Below are 19,818 nucleotides of genomic sequence, written 5' to 3'. Positions count from 1 at the left end.
CATGGTTCTATAGACCTACAGATGATGATCATGGTTCTATAGACGTATAGATGATGATCATGGTTCTATAGACGTATAGATGATGATCATGGTTCTATAGACGTATAGATGATGATCATGGTTCTATAGATGATGATCATGGTTCTATAGACCTACAGATGATGATCATGGTTCTATAGACCTACAGATGATGATCATGGTTCTATAGATGTATAGATGATGATCATGGTTCTATAGACCTACAGATGATGATCATGGTTCTATAGACCTACAGATGATGATCATGGTTCTATAGATGTATAGATGATGATCATGGTTCTATAGACCTACAGATGATGATCATGGTTCTATAGACGTATAGATGATGATCATGGTTCTATAGATGATGATCATGGTTCTATAGACCTACAGATGATGATCATGGTTCTATAGACCTACAGATGATGATCATGGTTCTATAGACGTATAGATGATGATCATGGTTCTATAGACGTATAGATGATGATCATGGTTCTATAGACGTATAGATGATGATCATGGTTCTATAGACGTATAGATGATGATCATGGTTCTATAGATGATGATCATGGTTCTATAGACCTACAGATGATGATCATGGTTCTATAGACGTATAGATGATGATCATGGTTCTATAGACGTATAGATGATGATCATGGTTCTATAGACGTATAGATGATGATCATGGTTCTATAGATGATGATCATGGTTCTATAGACCTACAGATGATGATGATGGTTCTATAGATGATGATGATGGTTCTATAGATGATGATCATGGTTCTATAGACCTACAAATGATGATGATGGTTCTATAGACGCATACACAGATTCCTCAAAGGGACCAATAGCAGACCTCTGTTCAACCGTTGTGATCCAACAGTTTAATCCAGTTGTACAACAGAACCTCAACAGACAAACAGTTCTTCCTGCAGAAACGGTGGATATATTCAAATGTCTACATCAGATCCAGGAAGTTGGACCACTGATCAGACCATTCAGTCTGAAAATGTAGATCTGGAAGTGGAACAGATGATGTTTAGACGATGGTATGCAGTGGTTGTTGGTAGGATTCTTAGGATACCGACACGTATGGACACTGAAGGAAATGAATCAGCAGAGGAAACATCACACATATTGTGAGGGGTGGAAGACGGAGGATGTGGAGGAGACGATTAGATGGAGGTAGATGGTTCTCTGCGGCGCCCCCTAAAGGAAGCAGCTGAAAAAGGAGAACAGGTAATGTAAACAGGAACAGCATGATGACAAGCTGTTAACATTAGAGCTAAGGGTATGCTAACAACACAATAGGAGCTAACGTTAGCATTGGAGCTAAGGGTATGCTAACAACACAATAGGAGCTAACGTTAGCATTAGAGCTAAGGGCACGCTAACAACACAATAGGAGCTAAGGGCACGCTAACAACACATAAGGAGCTAACGTTAACATTAAAGGCTAAGGGTACGCTAACAACACAATAGGAGCTAACGTTAGCATTAGAGCTAAGGGTACGCTAACAACATAATAGGAGCTAACGTTAGCATTGGAGCTAAAGGTATGCTAACAACACAACAGGAGCTAACGTTAGCATTACAGCTAATGGCATGCTAACAACACAACAGGGGCTAACGTTAGCATTAGAGCTAAGGGTACGCTAACAACAAAATAGGAGCTAACGTTAGCATTGGAGCTAAGGGTATGCTAACAACACAACAGGAGCTAACGTTAGCATTACAGCTAATGGCATGCTAACAACACAATAGGAGCTAACGTTAGCATTAGAGCTAAGGGCACCCTAACCACACAACATGAGCTAACGTTAGCATTACAGCCAATGGCATGCTAACAACATAACAGGAGCTAACGTTAGCATTAGCAGCTATTGAGCATTGCTAGCATTAACGTCCTTTGGCAGAACATTAGCACGTTCTCACAGATGTTCCTCCTCAGCTGGTTTATCCTAAAGGATGTGTGGAACATGAGAAAACAGAGTTTTCAGGAGACTCGGACAGAAGCAGCAGCAGACCTCCTACCTTCAGTCTGCAGCATCTGGGGGCTGCTGGCGGTGGAAGCTGCTGCTCCCTCCAGGTGTCTGCTGACCTTCTTCACAGAGGAAACAAGTAATCCTGCAGAGGAGCAGAAGAGTCAGAGCAGCAGGTCCTCCTGTCTCTGCAAACAGCAGCTCTGACCTGCAACCAGAGACAGGACCAGGACCCCCACCAGGACGCCGTGGTAGATGACGGCCGCCTGACCTCTGCGGTCCTGAACGTCACGGACAGACGTGTTGGTCAGTGGAGGGGTCCAAACATCTGAAGAAGGGAGAACCGGCTCAGATCCATTTACCACACACAGTGGTGTACTTTTCCAAAGACTTTTATTGTGAAAAGCTGCAGAGGACAGGAAGCTGTTGACGATTTGAACAGCAAAATAATTCATTGTATTTATCAGGCTCCTTTGTTGGAGTCCTGACTAGAACCAGGAAGTAGCATCACATCAGGTCTCTGCACTGGCTTCCTGTGGCTCAAAGAAACGACTTGAAAGCAGCTCTGCTTGTTTCCAAGTCTTTCCATGGCCTTAAAGTACATCTCTGACATGTTAGTGCCATGTGAACCATCAGGGGGGTATTCCAGAAAGCAGGTTATGCTAGCTCCCACGGTAAGTTTGAGGCTAAGGAAGTTAATAACCTCAGCTTTCGGTTCCAGAAATGGAGGTATGTTTCAGGGTGGGTCAAGTTACCATGGCAACTCATGCTCTGAACATAACCTGGTCTGGAGCAGGTTTAGTTGAAGCTTAGTTTGTTTTCAGAGAGGTGAAGCAGCATGGCGTGTCCATTCGAAGATGATTTAGTGGATGAAGAAGCTCAGATAATACTTTTTCCACCATGAGAGGGTGATAAGACCATGTATGGATGATGGAAAGAGAAACTTTATACTTTGATCTAACTTAATTATTTGCTTCAGTTAAGATAAATCATTTTTTTGTTAGGTTACCTTAAAAATAACACGTAGTTTTCAAACAATTATTTTGCTTTCATTCAAATTAATTCAATTAAACTTGTAGGTGTAACTTTGATGCTGCTGTTAGATTGGCACCGCAAGGGATTCTGGGATATCATTCCCTTTGCCTGTCTGGACGGATTTTGGTTTAAGTGTGGGTTTTTGACAAAATGTGTTTAGTTGTGTAGCTGTTTCACCGTGTTTTGCCGAGCTATTTTGTCCTACTGTGCTTAAGTCTCTGCACCATGAGTGAGAGTGAAGGAGAGGATGATGAGTTTATATAGCACCTCTACCACTAAAGGCTGTGATGACAGTGACGGAAAATTCTTTAATGAATTTTTGCACTCCGTGCATTTTTTTTCCGTTCTTTTTATTGTTATAAAAATGAGCATATCTGCCGGCTCAAACTTAGACATATGAAAGTACAAAAAATATAAGTAATTAAGATGGAAAAAAGATTAATGGAGTAATGTGACATTTAGTTAGATAAATACGTAAATTTGAGTTGTATAAACAATTATTGAGTTTGAATATATTTAACTAAATTATTTAAATTATTTTTCAGCCATGTTACTTTTTTGATGGACTTATAATCTTTATCCGCCGTCATTAAAATCTCAGACTCCGTCTCACTTAAGTACAGCGCTTTCTTTTTTTTTCTCCACGCGTTTCCATGGTGACTTTATGTCTTTATGTACCGAGCATTAACCCAGGGTTACCAAGTCGAGCGTAATTACGCTAACTCATATCCGGTCTTTTGGAACCGACATACCCAGAGTAAGCAAGTTCAGGCGGATTTCAGCCAGAGTTCAGGGTTAAAGTCAGGCTAGTTTAAACATGCTTCCTGGAATACCCCCCTGGACTCTGAGGCCTTCAGGGACCGGCCTCCTGCTCTGAATCACTTTGTGTTTGAGTTGTGATCTACAGATAAACTTGCCCTGCCTTCTCTCTGTCTGTCTTCTTGAACCCTGACCCACAAATAAAACAACTAATGGAGAAAATCACTTTTAGAAGAGCAAACACAGACGTTAGAAGAGTCTCTCACTGACTAAAACAGGAAATGGTCTCCTTCTGATCTCAGGAAGGCCAGAGACAGTTGGCTTGAGAACAGAGATAACAGAAGCATCAGAACCGTGTCAGGTCCAACAGACCAGGGCCTGCTGCAGTCACCTCCCTCACATCCACCCTGTCCCTCCATCCTTGGAAAGAACTCTCCAATGTGGTCCCCCCCCCCCCACTCAGTTTGTTAGTCTACCTGCTGGGAAGGCGGTTCTTAGTCCTGTTCAAAGTCTTCACATTCATGAACAACATCCTCAGGCTGTTGGGACTGAAGGGACCAAGCAGATGTCCAGTAAGACCCCCCAGATCAGGGCTCAACCACACCTCTGGATACAGTTCATCACGGTCGAGAGCCGTGGTCCTGCTGCAGGAATCACCCAGGAGCCTCCTCCCCTTCACGTCCAGCCCCTCCCTCCAGCAGTCAGGAGACGACCTCTGCCACCTGACTCACCTGTCCCTCCACCTGCCCGTCTCCACTGTCACACGTTAAGGTGCAGCTAGCTCCCCCACATCACGTCAAAAACCTTTGCAGGAACTGGATCCTGAAGGGAGCAGGATCCAGGCTCACTAGGCCCTGTCCCCCCCTCCTCTGAAGAAACAACACTTCCTGTGGCACCAGTGTAGACTGTCCCAGAAGAAGTTGACAAGCTTGGACTGAAGCAGAGACAGCAACCCTGAAGGAGGTCCAAACACATCAGCCGGTGGCAAAGCAGGGAAGCAACACCAGAACTCCCCCCTAAAAGACATCCGGGGGAGCAGCCATCACCACTTCTTCATCCCCCCCTCCCCCCAGGTTATGGACAACATCCTCCCAGTTCTTTCTGACCGTGACAGGACCACAAAGAAAAACTCCCAGGTACTGCAAACAATCCTGTTCCACATTGGAGGAGGGGACCGTGAGATCGTCCTGAAGAAGACAAAGAAGAGGAAGAAGAAGAAGAAGAAGACGCCTCGTTTGTCCACAAAAGGACCATTTACTGCGTCTACAAAGGTTAGAACCTCTGCTGAATGAAGAGACCTGCAGTCAGGATCAGGTCTGCAGGAAGACGTTCTTACCTGATTCTAGTAGGAAAGAGTCCACAAAGACGAGGTTCCCATTGTTCTTCTCTGCACAGAAGTAAGACCTGCAGTCGTCTACATTGACGTTCTTGATCTCCAGACGGGTTTCCACCATGAAATATTTGGATTTAAAGTCCAGAGAGTAGTATTCAGGTGTTTTAGGATGATAAAGTCGTCCTATTCCTGCTCTGATCTGACCGTAGATCTCTACAAACCAGAAGATGTCTCTGTTCCTGATGGAGCAGTTTAAGGAGACGTCTGTACCCAACTCTGCTCTGACCTTCATCACATTCACTCCTTCAGCTCTGACCATCATCACCACCATCATCATCCTCACCACCATCATCATCCTCAGCTCCATGTTCAGCAGCAGACAGACTTTAGAGTCTCCTGGTTGTCACAGATCTATTTCAGCAGAAGCAGAGTGGTTTTGGGGGCGGAGCTGTGATGTTGGTGGTCTCAGACTGATGCAGCAGCTTTGACACGCAGGAGCAGATCAGAGAGCCCACGGCGTCAGACCCTCAACCTGCAGACACAGACGCTGCATGTGGATCATCAGAGTAGGAAGTCTCCGCCCACCCTGCTGCACCTGATGGAGGCTCAGCCGTAAGTGTCTCTGAAGGTCAAGAGATTCAAGATTCAAGATTCAAGATTCTTTTATTTGTCACATACAAAGTTATATTTAGTAAATACAACCGGTAGTGAAATGTAACCCAGGTCCGCTCCATGGACAGTGCAATAATTAAAGAAAACAGTACAGGAAATGTACATAATAAATTTCTGTAAAATATACATAATATACATAAGTGAAACTATGTAAAGATGAAATAAGAAAAGAATGTGTATTGTAGAATTAAATATAGAATGCAAAAATGTGCATGAATGTGGACTGTAGACTTAAATAATTAAGATACACGTTTAGAGTTAAAGTTTCAGAGCCTGATGGCCTGGGGGTAGAAACTCCTCCTGAGTCTCTCGGTCTTTGCCATCAGGCTACGGTAGCGCTTACCAGATGGCAGCAAAGTGAAAATATGATAACTGGGGTGGGTGGAGTCTTTGATGATTTTTGCGGCTCTACTTCTGCAGCGTTTGAGGTAGATGTCCTGCAGAGAGGGGAGAGCAGACCCTGAAATGCGCTCAGCTACGCGCACGACTCTCTGCAGGGCTTTGCAGTCTTGGCTTGAGCTGTTCCCATACCACACTGTGATACACTGAGTCAGTACACTTTCTATGGCACCGGAGTAGAAGGTTTTCAGGATTGCTGGTGAGACCCTGAATTTCCTCAGCTGTCGCAGATGGTACAGTCTTTGCCTTGCTTTATTAACCTGTGTTTGAATGTGAGTAGTCCAAGTCAGGTCCTCCGAGATGTTTACACCCAGGTACTTGAAGCTGCTCCCCCTCTCCACAGGGGACCCGCTGATCATAAGAGGAGTGTAGGGCTGCTGTTGTCTCTTCCTGAAGTCCACAATCAGTTCTTTAGTTTTGCTCACATTCAGAGAGAGACCGTTGTCCTGGCACCATGATGTCAATCTCTCTACCTCATCCAAGTATGCGGTCTCGTTGTTGTTGTCAATGAGGCCCAGAACCACAGTGTCATCAGCGAATTTGATGATGGATGTGGAGCTGTGCGAAGACACGCAGTCGTGTGTGTAGAGAGAGTAGAGCAGGGGACTCAGGACGCACCCCTGCGGGGCTCCTATGTTCAGGGTGATGGAGTTAGAGGTGTGGGTCTGCTTCATGTTCAGGACCTGGGGCCTCATTTCTAAACGTTGCGTACGCACAAAAGAAGGCGTACGCCACTCTCTACGCAATAGTTGAGATTTATAAAAAGCAAACTTGAGGGTAAAATGTGCGGTCCTTCAAGCTCTGACCCAGGCGTACGCACAAAAACGGGTGAAATGAGAAACGGCGACACCGTCGGCAGATGGAAGAAACACGTGAAAATGACAGTGTGTGCCAAATCGTGCTGGCATGTGCTGTGCTACACAATGTGGCACAGCTTAAAAACGCGCCTCTACCCCCTGGCGCTGATTGCTGTGTTGGCCCCGACCCTGAACCCCTTCCCCACGTATTTGAGCCAAATGCTGCTGCTGTGCGCCAGCGTTTGGAAGTGATGCTTGTAAAGAAAAAGAGGTGTGGAAAATATTATTTATTTAAGAATTCCCTCATCGTGCAGTTTATTTCAGTCAGGGCGATCTTGATTTCGCCCAACTCCTTGGCTACCTCTCTGATTGAACTACTGACTTCCCTCTGCATTTCAAGGACTGCATCGGTGAGGACACGTCCACTGCTGGAGGGTTGAGAGCCGCGTGCCGTGGAGACGCTGGGTCCAGACGGCTGCTCAGCTGCAGCATCGTAACCACTGGCCCCGCTGGAACACCCAGCAACTAAAATAAAATTGTTCTATATTAATAATCTGTAATTGTGTAGCCTGCATACATGTGACTTGACTGCATTCATTTGAATTATTTCTCTTACCTGTGTCACCCTGACCCTGGCGCGTCGGCGTCCCCTCCGTCTCAGTCAGGTGACTGAGGCGGAGGAGGACGCCGATAAGGGGGACTTAATAGGGATTCCCCAATAATAGCGGCCAGTTTCTCATCAAGAGGGGTCAGCTCCGGTCCCCCCCCCCCACCCTCCCACGTGGCGGACACACTCTGGCGATGCAGCGCTAGACCTTTTTTTGCCTTGACTTTGATGTCCGATCATTTCTTTCATTTCTTTTTTATTTTCGGCCACGGTCCGAGGTTGTGAGGCTACAGCATTACGGCGTCTGCCACCGTCTGCCGCTCACGTGCCTTTTTGGCATTAGTAATGTCCACACTGTGCCCTCCAAACAACACTTTCTCCTCTTTTCCACCTCGCCAACGATAACTTCTACTTCACATTGAGTGGAGTTACGTTTTTTTCATTTCCTCTCTGTGTTTGCCATGATTTAGCAAGCCATGAATATTAATTTGTGGGCGTTTCACGGACTATTTATGGGCAACTATGGGCGTGTCATGTAGCCGCAAAAGCTGCGCAGCATTTAGAATCGGTTGTGATTTATAAAGGGAAAGATGCGTAGGATGTGCGTGCGCACGGTTTTATAAATCCCAATATTTCTGTGTGTACGCACGTCCTATGTTTCATCCGTACGCCACTTCTGACGCAAATCCTACGCAAAGTTTTATAAATGAGGCCCCAGGACTGGAACCTTCCCCTCAGTCTGGAAGCAGAACCTTCTGGATGAATGGAGGAAGCAGATGTTCCCCATCTGCAGAGGTCTGCTGCTGCCCCCTGCTGGCTGATGACGTTTATGACGCTCCTTTATCCAGGCTGTTTGTGGTTCTATTGGTGAGTTTGATCCACAGATGAAGAACCCATCAGACACTTTGGACCTGTCATGTCATGTTAGCTGCATTAGGCTAACACTGGACTGACATGACCCAGACCACGTTCCTCACATCAGTGGTTCTGTGTTCCCTTCATTTCTGTCAGACTGGATACAGAACAACTAACAACAGTTCCACTTTGCTTTATCCAACACCTCCTCTGTGTAGTGAGAACACTCCTTCTTTGGTAACATTAAAGATTCCATTCCAGAACATAAAGACGTCCCCCTATCTAGAATAGAAAGGAACATTAGCTTGTTCAACTCGTCTGTGTTTCTATTTTTTCTATTTCTGTTAAACACAAACTTCCTCACATCATTTTTTTTCTACTCCAACCGTCACAGATCTAACTGTGTGGGCAGTTGGGACACTTGTCCAGAAGATGTCCCATTAGCCGTCTCAGCAGTGTCCTGTGTGTTATTACTGGGTATTCTAGATTCTCTACCTGCATTTTCTTCCCTAGACTGCTGTGGGGAACCAGTTAGCTCTGATTGTGCTGCAGAACATAAATGTGAGCGTTTGTTTCTAATCTGACCTTCATCAGTGTCAATAATGTACGACCTAGGTGTAGTTGCATGTTGCAGAACCGTCCCTTCTGTCTTCTCTCTTGGCAGCCTTACAGTTGACCTGTTGGAGAACCGTCAGAGGACGGGCCTGGTGACGCCCATCGTACTGTCATTGCTGGTTTGCTTTGTACGTCTCTGTTTGGTTAAGAATTGATTCACATTTGGCCATCTTTGGAGAAGAGTCACAGGCTACTGTGGCAGTGTTGTCTACAGCTGTCAGGGGGGGTAGTCACACTCGAGTGGTGGAGCCCGATAACAGAGAAGTGCTTTAGTCTTCTCCACAAGAAGAGTCCCCCACAGGAATACAAGTGTCCTTATTCCAAAAGAACATGTCAGTACCAACCCTCTGCCAGGGCCGCTCTGGTACCGGTGTGGTCAGTAGTGGTTCTTGATGTTCTGCTTTATGTTGTGAACATGTTACGGTTTTCCACAACCTGACTGATGTGCACAGACAGACCCAGTCACCTGGTGAGCTCTAGCCCTGCATTATGCCCTGGTGTCCGTCATGAATCTGGTTCTGGATCTCTGTTCTCATGTTTTGTGGAATGACCAGTCTCTGTCCTCTCAGCAACTCACCAGCCAGATTGAGATAGTCCTTTTCTGACCAATGATCACTCAGCTCCTGTGGCAGCCTGGGCCTTTCAGGCCTGTTTCACAGTACTGGATAACTTTCCCACAGACAGGGTTGTTGTTGTCGTTATTGGATTTCTTTTAGTTTGGGTTCTGTAGCAGGAATTCTCTGAACTACTGAGTCCACGAACACTTTGACCTCTGCTTCATTGTTCCATCCTCTTGTGTGAGTGTGTGCTCTTTACAGAGTCTCAGCAGTTATGAAGAACTTTCCTGGAACGTGCACCATGTCACACATGAACTTCATGAGTGTCCATCAAAACCTCTACACCCTCAGTGGTACCTCATCTAGAGCCTTGGTGCTCAGCACGGGTACAGAGGCTTATGGTCGCTCTCCAACCTGACTCTTAGTCCATGGATGTTCTAGCCTTTACAAGCCCACTTCACCACCAGAACCTCTTTTCCTATTAGAGGGTAATGTTTTTCTACAGAAACCTCTGGAAATGAACACTGCTGGCCTCCAGCTTCCATCTTTTTATTCCTGGACGGCATCGAGGCCATATGAAGATGCGTCAGCTGCCACTCACGTCTCGGCGTCTAGAGACGATGGAGCGATGGTGAGGTCAGTTAGGTCTTTAGATTCTGAAAAGCCTCTTTCTCTTCACATAGCAGATCTCTTAATGGCTTTGAACATGAGGCCAGATGAAGGAGAAACTTCCCTAAGTATGTGACAATGTCACATTATACTGATGTGTGCAAGACATAGCTAAGAAATTCTTTTGACATGGTACCGTCAGGAATTTATGTTTTGTATATAAAAGCATATGTATGTACTCCTGCTGTGGGGAAAAAAGGGTTGCCTGTTTTTTCATGTAAATTACTCCATAAACAGAAATGAATCAAAGCTAAATAATGGGGAACGTCATCAAAAGACTATATAGGGGGTGATGACGAGACAGCGGGGCCAGCTGACTTCCTCGAAAACGCCGGTGAGGGGTGTGGCGCGGGGATCTCCCCTGTCACCTGCAGGCCGCGAATGACAGCTCCACAGGTGGATGTTTGGAGTGAATTCTCTGACTTTTTCGGATGCTGATGGCTTTAACGGAAAAAGAAAGAAACCCACCGGAGCCGGATCATTAGATCGACGGAGGAAACATTACCGGGAGGCGCGGTTCCCACAGCAGACGTGTTTCGTGATCGGGAGCAGGGGAGTTTGCTGCGAGAGGCCACGTCAGCGATCCTGGAAGAACGCTGGTGAGATCCAACCATTTTTTTTTAGTTACTGGTATACCAAAAAATAGCGATCGCTTTAGGGCTATTTTTTTCTTTCTTTATTGACTCTCCTCATTTTTTGGAATTATTGACTTTCCGGACGAATTGAACTCTATGAATGACTAAGGCTGAGCACGCCTAATCACCTGAATGTTTGTTTTTGAATGGAACGATGATCATATTGTTTGAACTGACTATACCTTCATTTTGGCTGTTGATTTATGCACGGGTTGTGTCTGAAATTTTCTGTTATTTGCAAATTGTTTCTCCGCATTAAGACGCTCTTTTGTGTTTAACCCCTTTTCGTGTATTTATTTATTAGAAACAGGACTAGTTATCCTAGTGAATTGTTACAAGTAGTTGGCCACGCCCATGACTCTCCTCACTCCCTCCACGTCTTTTGGTTCAGCTTTAACTTTGTTTGGGTCTGGGGAGACCCCTTCAGCTGTGACACAGAGGCCTACAGAAGGAACGTTATCTTTGGAGAACTCTCAGTTTTCGTCCAGCGTCTGTTCCTCTGTTACTGCAGAGGTAGCAGCTCTCTGACTGGGTGTCACACCTGTGGACGTATGTGGTTTGGTTCTTTTGGTTCTGTGGAATTTATTTCTGTATCAGAGTGGGACCTCTGTGTTTTTGTGGATCTTTGTTGGTCTGATCACCTTCAGGTGTGGTGCTGGAAAGGGCGTGGCCTCCATTGGACTCTAAGCTCCAGCCTGAGAGAAGACAGCAGCCTCCACTGCAGCTTGGAGCTGTTGTGTAGTGTGTGGGATTGTGTAGTTGTTGTGGTTTTGTGTTCAGGTCCACTCTGTGTAGTCTTTTGTTTGTAGTAATGTTTAAGTGAAGCTGTAGAGGTGAACGTCCATGTTTTCTCCTGTTTGTCAGTCCAGGGAGGTTACAGTTTGTCATGTTTTCCCTTTTCGTTCATTTATAGGTAAGATTTCATATTTCAGTAAGGGGGGGTTGTTTGTTATTCTGGCCTTGGTTCACACCTTTGTGCTTCACTTTAAGTTCTTGCTGGTTGGCATTTATTCATTTGTAAATACATTTATTTGATGGTGTTTTTGTTAGGTTCAGGGGGAAAAAGTCTCTTTTCTGTGATGCTCCTCTGGGCCCCCCGGGGCCTGTTTCAGAAAGGAGGTTAAGTGTAAACTCTGAGTGCATTAACCCTGAAATCAGGGAAACCCTGGGTTTTCCGTTTCAGAATGGGAGGTTTGTTAAACCAGAGAAAGCAGAGTAAGTCAAACCCGTTTCTGAAAGAGAGGTAACTTCTACTCGGAGTCAGTATCCATGGTTACTTATGCTGTGAACTAGAGGGCTGCATTGGGATTGGGTCCCGCCGGGTCCCGCGGGACCCAATCCAAATCTCGCGGGATTGGGCGGTTTCAATTGTGCTGCGGGCGGGAGCGGGCGGCGAAATAAAAAACCCCGCGGGATCAGTGCTGGCATGAATATCTCATGAATATATATTAGCGGACTACGTTAGGCTGTGCGGCTGTTGGATTCTTATGTACTGAAGCTCCGTGAAGGCACCAGGTAGAGACGCCTAATGGCCTCTGTCATCTAACCTGTTGTTGGGGGCGTGCAACGCCCCGCCCCGCCTCTTAGAAATTGTGTTCTTTAAAGCCTGATACCGCGGTCCCGTGTAGGCGGAGCTACCAGCTAGAGGTTCTGGTCTGATCGCTGCATGGAGCGATGTGTGCAAAAATGCATGATAGACACCAAGAATGTGGAGAGATCAGGTTTATAATTTTGAAGAGTTCTACTTGGAAATCATGTTTCCATGTTTGATTTCATAAAATAATCCGAGAAAGTCTCTGCTTCAACTCCTGCAGGGAAAGCTGCGTCTTAATCTGACGCCCGTGTTTGCATCTCTGACAGAGTTTGAAGCCAAAGCCCCTCCCCCGCCTCTTTACCTGCTTTTCCTCTCTACCTGTTCACCTGTTCATATACTCTGTAGCTGACAGTTGTTTTTCCCCGCGCTCCCAGTGTATTCTACACAGAGAGCGCAAAATACGGTCATCATAGGTTAACACGATAGTCAGGGTAGATAGCGCAGCACACGGATGAAAGAGCTGTGACTCTATCCGGCAACACTGCGCGGATAAGGATGGATCAGGTTACCTGGCAGGGACATGATGTCAATGGATGAAGCAGAAAAGAACCTCAAACGAGGTTCATCGTGAGTCACGCATGGTTCTCAGATCTGCGAATCAGCAAAACTGGAAAAGGCTGAAGCTAAAAGTATTTTTCTGTCAGGAAAAAATTAATTCATAGATTTTCAGCTCTGTTGAACCATTAATGTTTTTTTCCTCCATAAATTCAAATGACTTTGACCTGCATCTTTACCGGCTGGTTCAGCGCGCTTCAGGCCGTCTGTCTGCGCGCGGACACACGCACACTTTTAACCGAACAGGATTTGTAAAAATATATTTAATAATTCAGTTGCAAATTTCAAAAAAGAGGAATGCATGAAAATATGAGGCTGGAGGAGGGACATGAATCTCTTTAATTATATCAATAAAAATACGTGTTTTTTCCTGCGGGACGGGAGACGATACAAAATCAATGCATCTCTATTACTGTGCGGGACTTAATTCTATGAGTTTTGCGGGAGCGGGCGGGAGTGTAACGCATACCTTGCGGGAGCGGGCGGGATTGGTCAGAAATTCAGCGGGCGGGAGCGGGATGAAGAAAATAGTCCCGCGCAGGGCTCTACTGTGAACCTAACCTGGTCGGGAGCAGGTTTTATTCTCTAAACTCAAGGTTTCTGCCGGTCCCCTCCCCTTTTTAAAGACGAAGCGGTATTTTTCGCTTTAACCTTCATTGCCCACATTTCCGTCACACAGAGACGGTCTAAGTGACAAGAATGGCTTGTCCTTTTTTGGAGGACCCAATAGAAAAATATTGTCAACAAAGCCTACATCCATGACATGCTCAAATTTGACCTGATTGAATTATGTTTTTATACTTCATTTTTAGCTGCTGCCATGTTCTTTTAATTCCTGCAGGATTGCATCTACATGAAAATGAAATCAGGGACATTGAATTAGATTAATGTAACAATTACTTTTTGGAAACACAATTTGCTAGCACTGCTTACTTTCTTAATCCCACATACACCTATACCACTTGATCAATACAAGGGTAGTGTTGCAGTGTGTTTGTGCTGAGCGGGGTGCGATCCACGAGAGACAAGGGGAGGGGCGAGTGCAGGTGCAGATGGGGGGGGGGGGGGGTGCGTGGTATATATTGTGTGTTCTGAGGACGGAGCACTTAGTTAAATAAAGAGAAGGTGTCATTCCCAGAATAACTGTTTTGGAGTCATTCTTTATCCGCTCTGGAGGTTGAGGGTTTCCAACGGGAAGTGAACCCCGAAGGAGAATTCCCTTCGGCCCTGAAGGAAATCTCCCCTGCGCTTCTGACCACGGTCGGTCGGAAAGAAGAGAGAAAAGAAAGGAGAAGTCTTCACGCAGCGAAAGGTTCAACAGTAGACAAAAGTTCACTTTTAAAATCACAATTGCATGTATTAATATTAAAATGACCAACGTTTGCAAGAGGGGAAGGTTAACAAGAAAGTCCTCTAAACATTACCGACGTTAAATGCATTTTTCCCCCCAGATTGGTTCTGTACACTATGCAGCATTTCATGCATTTACACCAGGAATAACACTTCAAAAGTACACATAAATATCACCATTTTTTATTTCACACCTTACGCTATTTAAAAAGTTATTACAGCCAATATTTTATAGCAATGATTTAAATGCAAACTTATGCATTAACTTGAGCAGCTATGTTTTCCACGCTAACTGTCTCTGTTTTGCAGATGCAGCGGTGTTGCTTTTCTTCTGGAATATCTGCTCATATTCACTGTAACTCTGCAGCAGCACGTCAAGTTCAGCTGGAGAAAAATACGCAGACCTCTTTTTTTCACGGTTGCCATGGTGACTCGTGATATCTGCGCTCCATTGATAATGGCTTCTTATAGTCGCGGTGCTCACGCTCACCTCCGAATCAGTCCACTCAGAATTGATTGATCTAACTCGGATCAGCTTCTCTGAAACAGAAAACTCAGAGTTGGTTGAACCTCCTTTCTGAAACAGGCCCCTGTTCTGTCTCCCCCAGTGTTTTATGTTTTTGTTATTGGTTAAATGGGTTTAATTGTTGTTTTTTCTTATTTGGGACAGTACGATTAAAAAGTTCATTTTAAGTCAAAAGATTATGTCTTACGCTGCCATCTATGGAGTCCTATACTGTTCATAATTAAATAAATACATATTTAATTAAATAAATACATATGACCTCATGCAAATACACAATAAACCAATAAATCTCTCATAAATATATAAAAAGATCATGAAATGGTGTAAAAGCTGCACACAGATTTTAAATTAGCCATTATATTATTCAATATTTTTCATTTTGCTTTAAAAACCTGTTCATTATTTTAAAATATTCATTTTATTCATGTGGAATATTATTATAATTCTATGTCTTTTTTCAGAACCTTGGATTTCCAAATCAATATTTTCCAAAGTAGCTTTGTTTTATTTCATGTTGCTGTTTTTCACAATGGCTGATTTATTTATTTATTTATTTTTTTTTATTGAACAATTGCAACATACAGAACCACAAAATGAAAAATTAAAAATAATTACACTTCTGAATACAGACTAAACATGTTACATTCTTAGATTCTAAATTTTAGCAACACATACAAAAAATAAAAATAAATATAGAAAAAAAATAGATAAAATAAAAAGAGAAAATGCGAGAGTAAACTTATGTTATCTTTCCAAAAGATTTACAAATGTTAATTGTTTTTTGAGCTTTTGTATTTTTTGAAGCAGAAATTAAGTTTAAATAATGCTGCAGTTCCAGTTTGAACACAAAGAAATCAGGTTTTTATTGGAAAATTTTCTTTTGTTTACATGAAATTTAGCCATAAATAATACCATGTTTACACAAAAGAAAGCATCACGGTCTTTAACATCAAAGCTATGAAAACCAAAAAGTATGTTTTTATAATAAAGTTGTATGTCAGCAAAAATAGAGTTGGAGATAAATTTGTGAATGTTTTTCCAAAATCTGTGTGAATTCACAGACCAGAATAAATGAGAGCAGGTTTCAGGTTGTTTCTGGCAGAAAGTACAACTGGTGTTTATGTCAGCCTTAAATTTAGTTTAATAATGCTTTGCTGGATAAAATCTGTGTAGGAGTTTAAAAGAGATTTCTTTGACTTTATTTGTTAAGAAGTATTTTTGTGGTAAAGACCAGACTTTTTTCCAATCAATGTTAGAAGTGAAATTAGCCCAATAAAAGATAGCTGATGGAACAGAAACTAAATTATCTTGAAACAAAGCTCTGATTTTTGAGTTCAACTGTTTAGCGGAAGTGAAGCAGAAATTACCCAGAGGGGATTTGAGCACATCAGGAGGATGGAGAGTCAGAGGAGGAGCGCTGTAGAAACCCCTGAATAACATGCAAAGCCCAGATGGGACGGCATCAAACACTACTGCAAATTCTTTGGGAGTTATTGGTACTTTATACTGCTTTGTGAAATCTGAGTAGTTATATAATAATCCAGGTTCTTTGAATAATTGTTTGAGGAAAATTATACCATTATTAAACCAATTATTTAAAAACAGAGTTTTCCTTTTATAGACAATATTACAGTTATTCCAGATAATACAACTCTGTGGAGAAAAGTTGTGTTTGTAGATCAGAGCCCAGGCTAAGAGAACCTGTTGATGAAAATTTGACAGTTTCAAAGGGATTTTTGGAATACTATAGTTACAGCACAGCAGGAAGTTAAGGCCTCCTACCTTTGAAAATACAAAATGTGGAATAAAGTTCCAGATAGATGTGGGGTTATTAAGATATTTCTTAATCCAGATTACCTTGAGTGTATTGTTAAGGGCAGTGAAATCAATACAATTTAAACCGCCTTTATCAGAGGTATTTAAAATAACAGATTTTCTGATATAGTGAGTTTTATTTCTCCATAGAAAGTTATATAATATTCTATTAATTGTATTGCAGACTGTGTTATTAACCTGTAGAGATTGAGCTGCATACGTCAAACGAGAGATTCCTTCTGCTTTCGTAAGCACAACTCTGCCCTTCAAAGACAAATCTCTTTGCAGCCATTGGTTTAGGTTTTTTTGGTTTTATCTATTATTGGAGAGAAATTTGTAGAACATCTGGATTGCATATCTTTAGTGATTTGAATACCAAGGTACGTAACAGATGTTTTTACAGGAATACCTTGGATAGATGTAAGCAAACAGTTTTTAACAGGCAGAATTTCACATTTATTTAAATTAAGGGTAAGTCCTGAAGCTTTAGAAAAGGATTGGATAATATCAATCGCCACAGCTACTTGTGAAGCGTCTCGGAGAAAGAGAGCAGTGTCATCTGCTAGTTGACTTATGAATATTTCCCTCTCAGCCACAATTAAACCTTTTAATGGGCTGAGTTTGATATGTAGGTTAAGGAGTTGAACAGAAAGAAGAAACAGATAGACTGATAAGGGGCATCCCTGCCTTACCCCACGTTTTAAGAAGAATCTAGAAGTTCCACTGGCGAGTTTTATAGAACTATTACTATTGACATATAAAGTTTGAACGGCATTGCAGAAGAATTGACCAAAACCAAATTTAATTAAAGCAGCAATAATAAAATTGTGTTCCAAAGAATCAAAGGCTTTATAAAAGTCCAGAAAAAGAATGAGACTGTCATCCTGCACGAGTTCTGAGTAATCTAGTATGTCTAAAATTAATCTAATATTGTTTGAGATATGACGATTCTGCATAAATCCAGACTGATTTTCATCAATAATTGTATCTAAGACTGGCTTTATTCTATTTGCAAGAATCAAAGCCAATATCTTATAATCACAATTCAATAAGGTGATTGGTCGCCAGTTATCTAAGGAAAGAGGATCCTTTCTCGGTTTAGGGATCAGTGTAATCAGTTGGCTTATTTATTTCATGCAGAGCTTTTTCAGGAGAATGAGTCTCTCTGTCAATCAAACTAGACAAGGCGGAGACACTTTTGTGATTGGCTACTCCTTTACTCAGACATGAGCAGCAACACCCTGACTACATCGATCGAAGATGCTTCAGCAAAGGTGACGGTGCAATGCACTCTCCTCAACACTAGGGGGAGTATGCACCTCAACACATCCACAGTGTTACCAGAAATTGGGCAGTTTTTGTTCTACATTTGCGGACAAAAGTAGCTTTGGGCGAGTGTGCATAATTCAGGTGATTTTGTGGTCGGTTCGGCAATTTTCATCTTCTCATCAACATCTAGTAGTGGCCTAAGTTAGGCTGGGTGGCTGTTGGAGTTCCACTAAGCTTCTCTGAACTGGAGTTCCATGAACGCACCATGCCATGTGTGGGAGGAGCTACCAGCTAATGTTTTTAGCCTGATAGCCACTTGGAGCTGTGGCTGTGTTTATCTCAGTAACAATGCATGGATGCTCAATGTACATGGAGTGTTAAAAGATCAGGTTTATTTAATTTGAATAGTTTCATATGATAACAATGTTTCCATGTTTGAGTTCATGAGATCATCCCAGAGAGAGTCTCTGCTTCAGCTCCTGCAGTCACTCAAACTTAACTACGTCTTAATTTACATGTAAATCAGAGCGCCCAGGCAGCGCGACAGTGTATGTGTGAGCGCAAGTTAAGGGTCTGTTGCCCTGTCCCCCCGGAAAAGTAATAGTAAAAAAAGGTTTCCCCCAAAGTACAGAGCCTGATTATGGAGTAAGCCCTGGCTGGAGAATTGCTCAATCAATCCTGGATCTCCGCTGCGTTTTCCGACCACGGTCAGAAACGTCATCGCAGGAAAGGTTCAACATTCTGAAGGGAGGGAAAATAAAATCATTGTCTCATTGAAAATCGAAAAATATAAGGTTCAGGAGGCCTCAGCAGGCTTGTTCCGCTTTGCGCAGCTCACCTCCCGCGAGCCGACACACTGTGTGAGGCACGATGTGAGCTCTGAGTGAATGGCGTAAGAATGAGGAGTGTTTCAACGGGGGACTTATAGACGTGGACGACCGGGGGGGGTCTTCCAGAAAGCAGGTTCTGCTAGCTCCCACGATAAGTTTGAGGCTAAGGAAGTTGATAACCTCAGCTTTCAGTTCCAAAAACAGAGGTATGTTTCAGGGTATGTCAAGTTACCATAGCAACTCATGCTCTGAACATAACCTGGTCTGGAGCAGGTTATGTTGAAGGTTAGTTTGTTTACAGAGAGGTGAAGCAGCATGGCGTGTCCATTTGAAGATGATTTAGTGGATGAAGAAGCTCAGATAAAACTTTCTCCACCATGAGAGGGTGATAAGACCACATATGGATGTTGAAAAGAGAAACTTTATACTTTGATCTAACTTAATTATTTGCTTCAGTTAAGATAAGGGTTAGGGTTAGGGTTGGGTTGGCCATCTGCACCTGGTGCTGGGATCGGCCCTTCCCTGGCTCTGGGACGGGACAACCCTCTCGGGGCCCCCAGTCGCTCTGGGTGTCATCCGCTTCGGCTGCGGGGTCTGGGGTGGGGTGGGGGGCTTGTCGGCCCTGTCCTGTGGGGGGGCGTTCTGGGGGGGTGGGGGGGCCCATTATTAGGAACGGGTCGGGGGGGCTAACGGGTCGGGGTCTCCGCTGAGGCAATCAGTGGTTGCCTCAGCCGGTTGGCCTCCTCGGTCCCGCCAAGGCCTGACCAAAGCTCCTCTAGGGCCGGCGTCTGGGGGTGGGGGCCTGGGCTTGCTCCGGGGGGGGCGGCGCTCTCTGGCTCTTCTCTCTGTGTGTGGGGTGGGTGGTGCCGGGCCTGGGGTGTCGGCGCCTCCGGGGGTGGGGCCCCTGGGCTGGGTGGCCCTGGCCTCTTTGCTGGGGGGGGGATGGG

General features: G+C 44.0%; 1 protein-coding gene and 1 long non-coding RNA gene across 2 annotated transcripts in view; both read right to left on the bottom strand.

Annotated features, from left to right (window-relative positions):
• Window positions 1-878: 878 nt before the first annotated feature.
• The window catches only part of LOC101174974 (immunoglobulin superfamily member 8), a 35,892-nt gene continuing 16,952 nt past the window's right edge, over window positions 879-19,818 (bottom strand). The window contains exons 5-7 of the mRNA XM_011493217.4: window positions 2,208-2,327; window positions 2,052-2,144; window positions 879-1,239 (exon numbers count right to left, since the gene is read on the bottom strand). Of these exons, the coding sequence (XP_011491519.1) occupies window positions 1,193-1,239; window positions 2,052-2,144; window positions 2,208-2,327 (260 nt within the window). The 3' untranslated portion in view covers window positions 879-1,192. The remainder of the gene's footprint in view (window positions 1,240-2,051; window positions 2,145-2,207; window positions 2,328-19,818) is intronic.
• LOC144983571 (uncharacterized) lies at window positions 9,778-9,981 on the bottom strand. Its single transcript, XR_013647304.1, has 2 exons — window positions 9,842-9,981; window positions 9,778-9,811 (listed from the first exon to the last, which is right to left on the bottom strand). It is a non-coding gene; the product is annotated as an uncharacterized LOC144983571 (long non-coding RNA).

This window comes from Oryzias latipes, chromosome 2 (genome assembly GCF_053564925.1).
Source record: "Oryzias latipes strain Hd-rR chromosome 2, Olatipes_Hd-rR_3.1".
Lineage (NCBI taxonomy): Eukaryota > Metazoa > Chordata > Actinopteri > Beloniformes > Adrianichthyidae > Oryzias > Oryzias latipes.
This window is presented reverse-complemented; position numbering and strand designations above follow the sequence as displayed.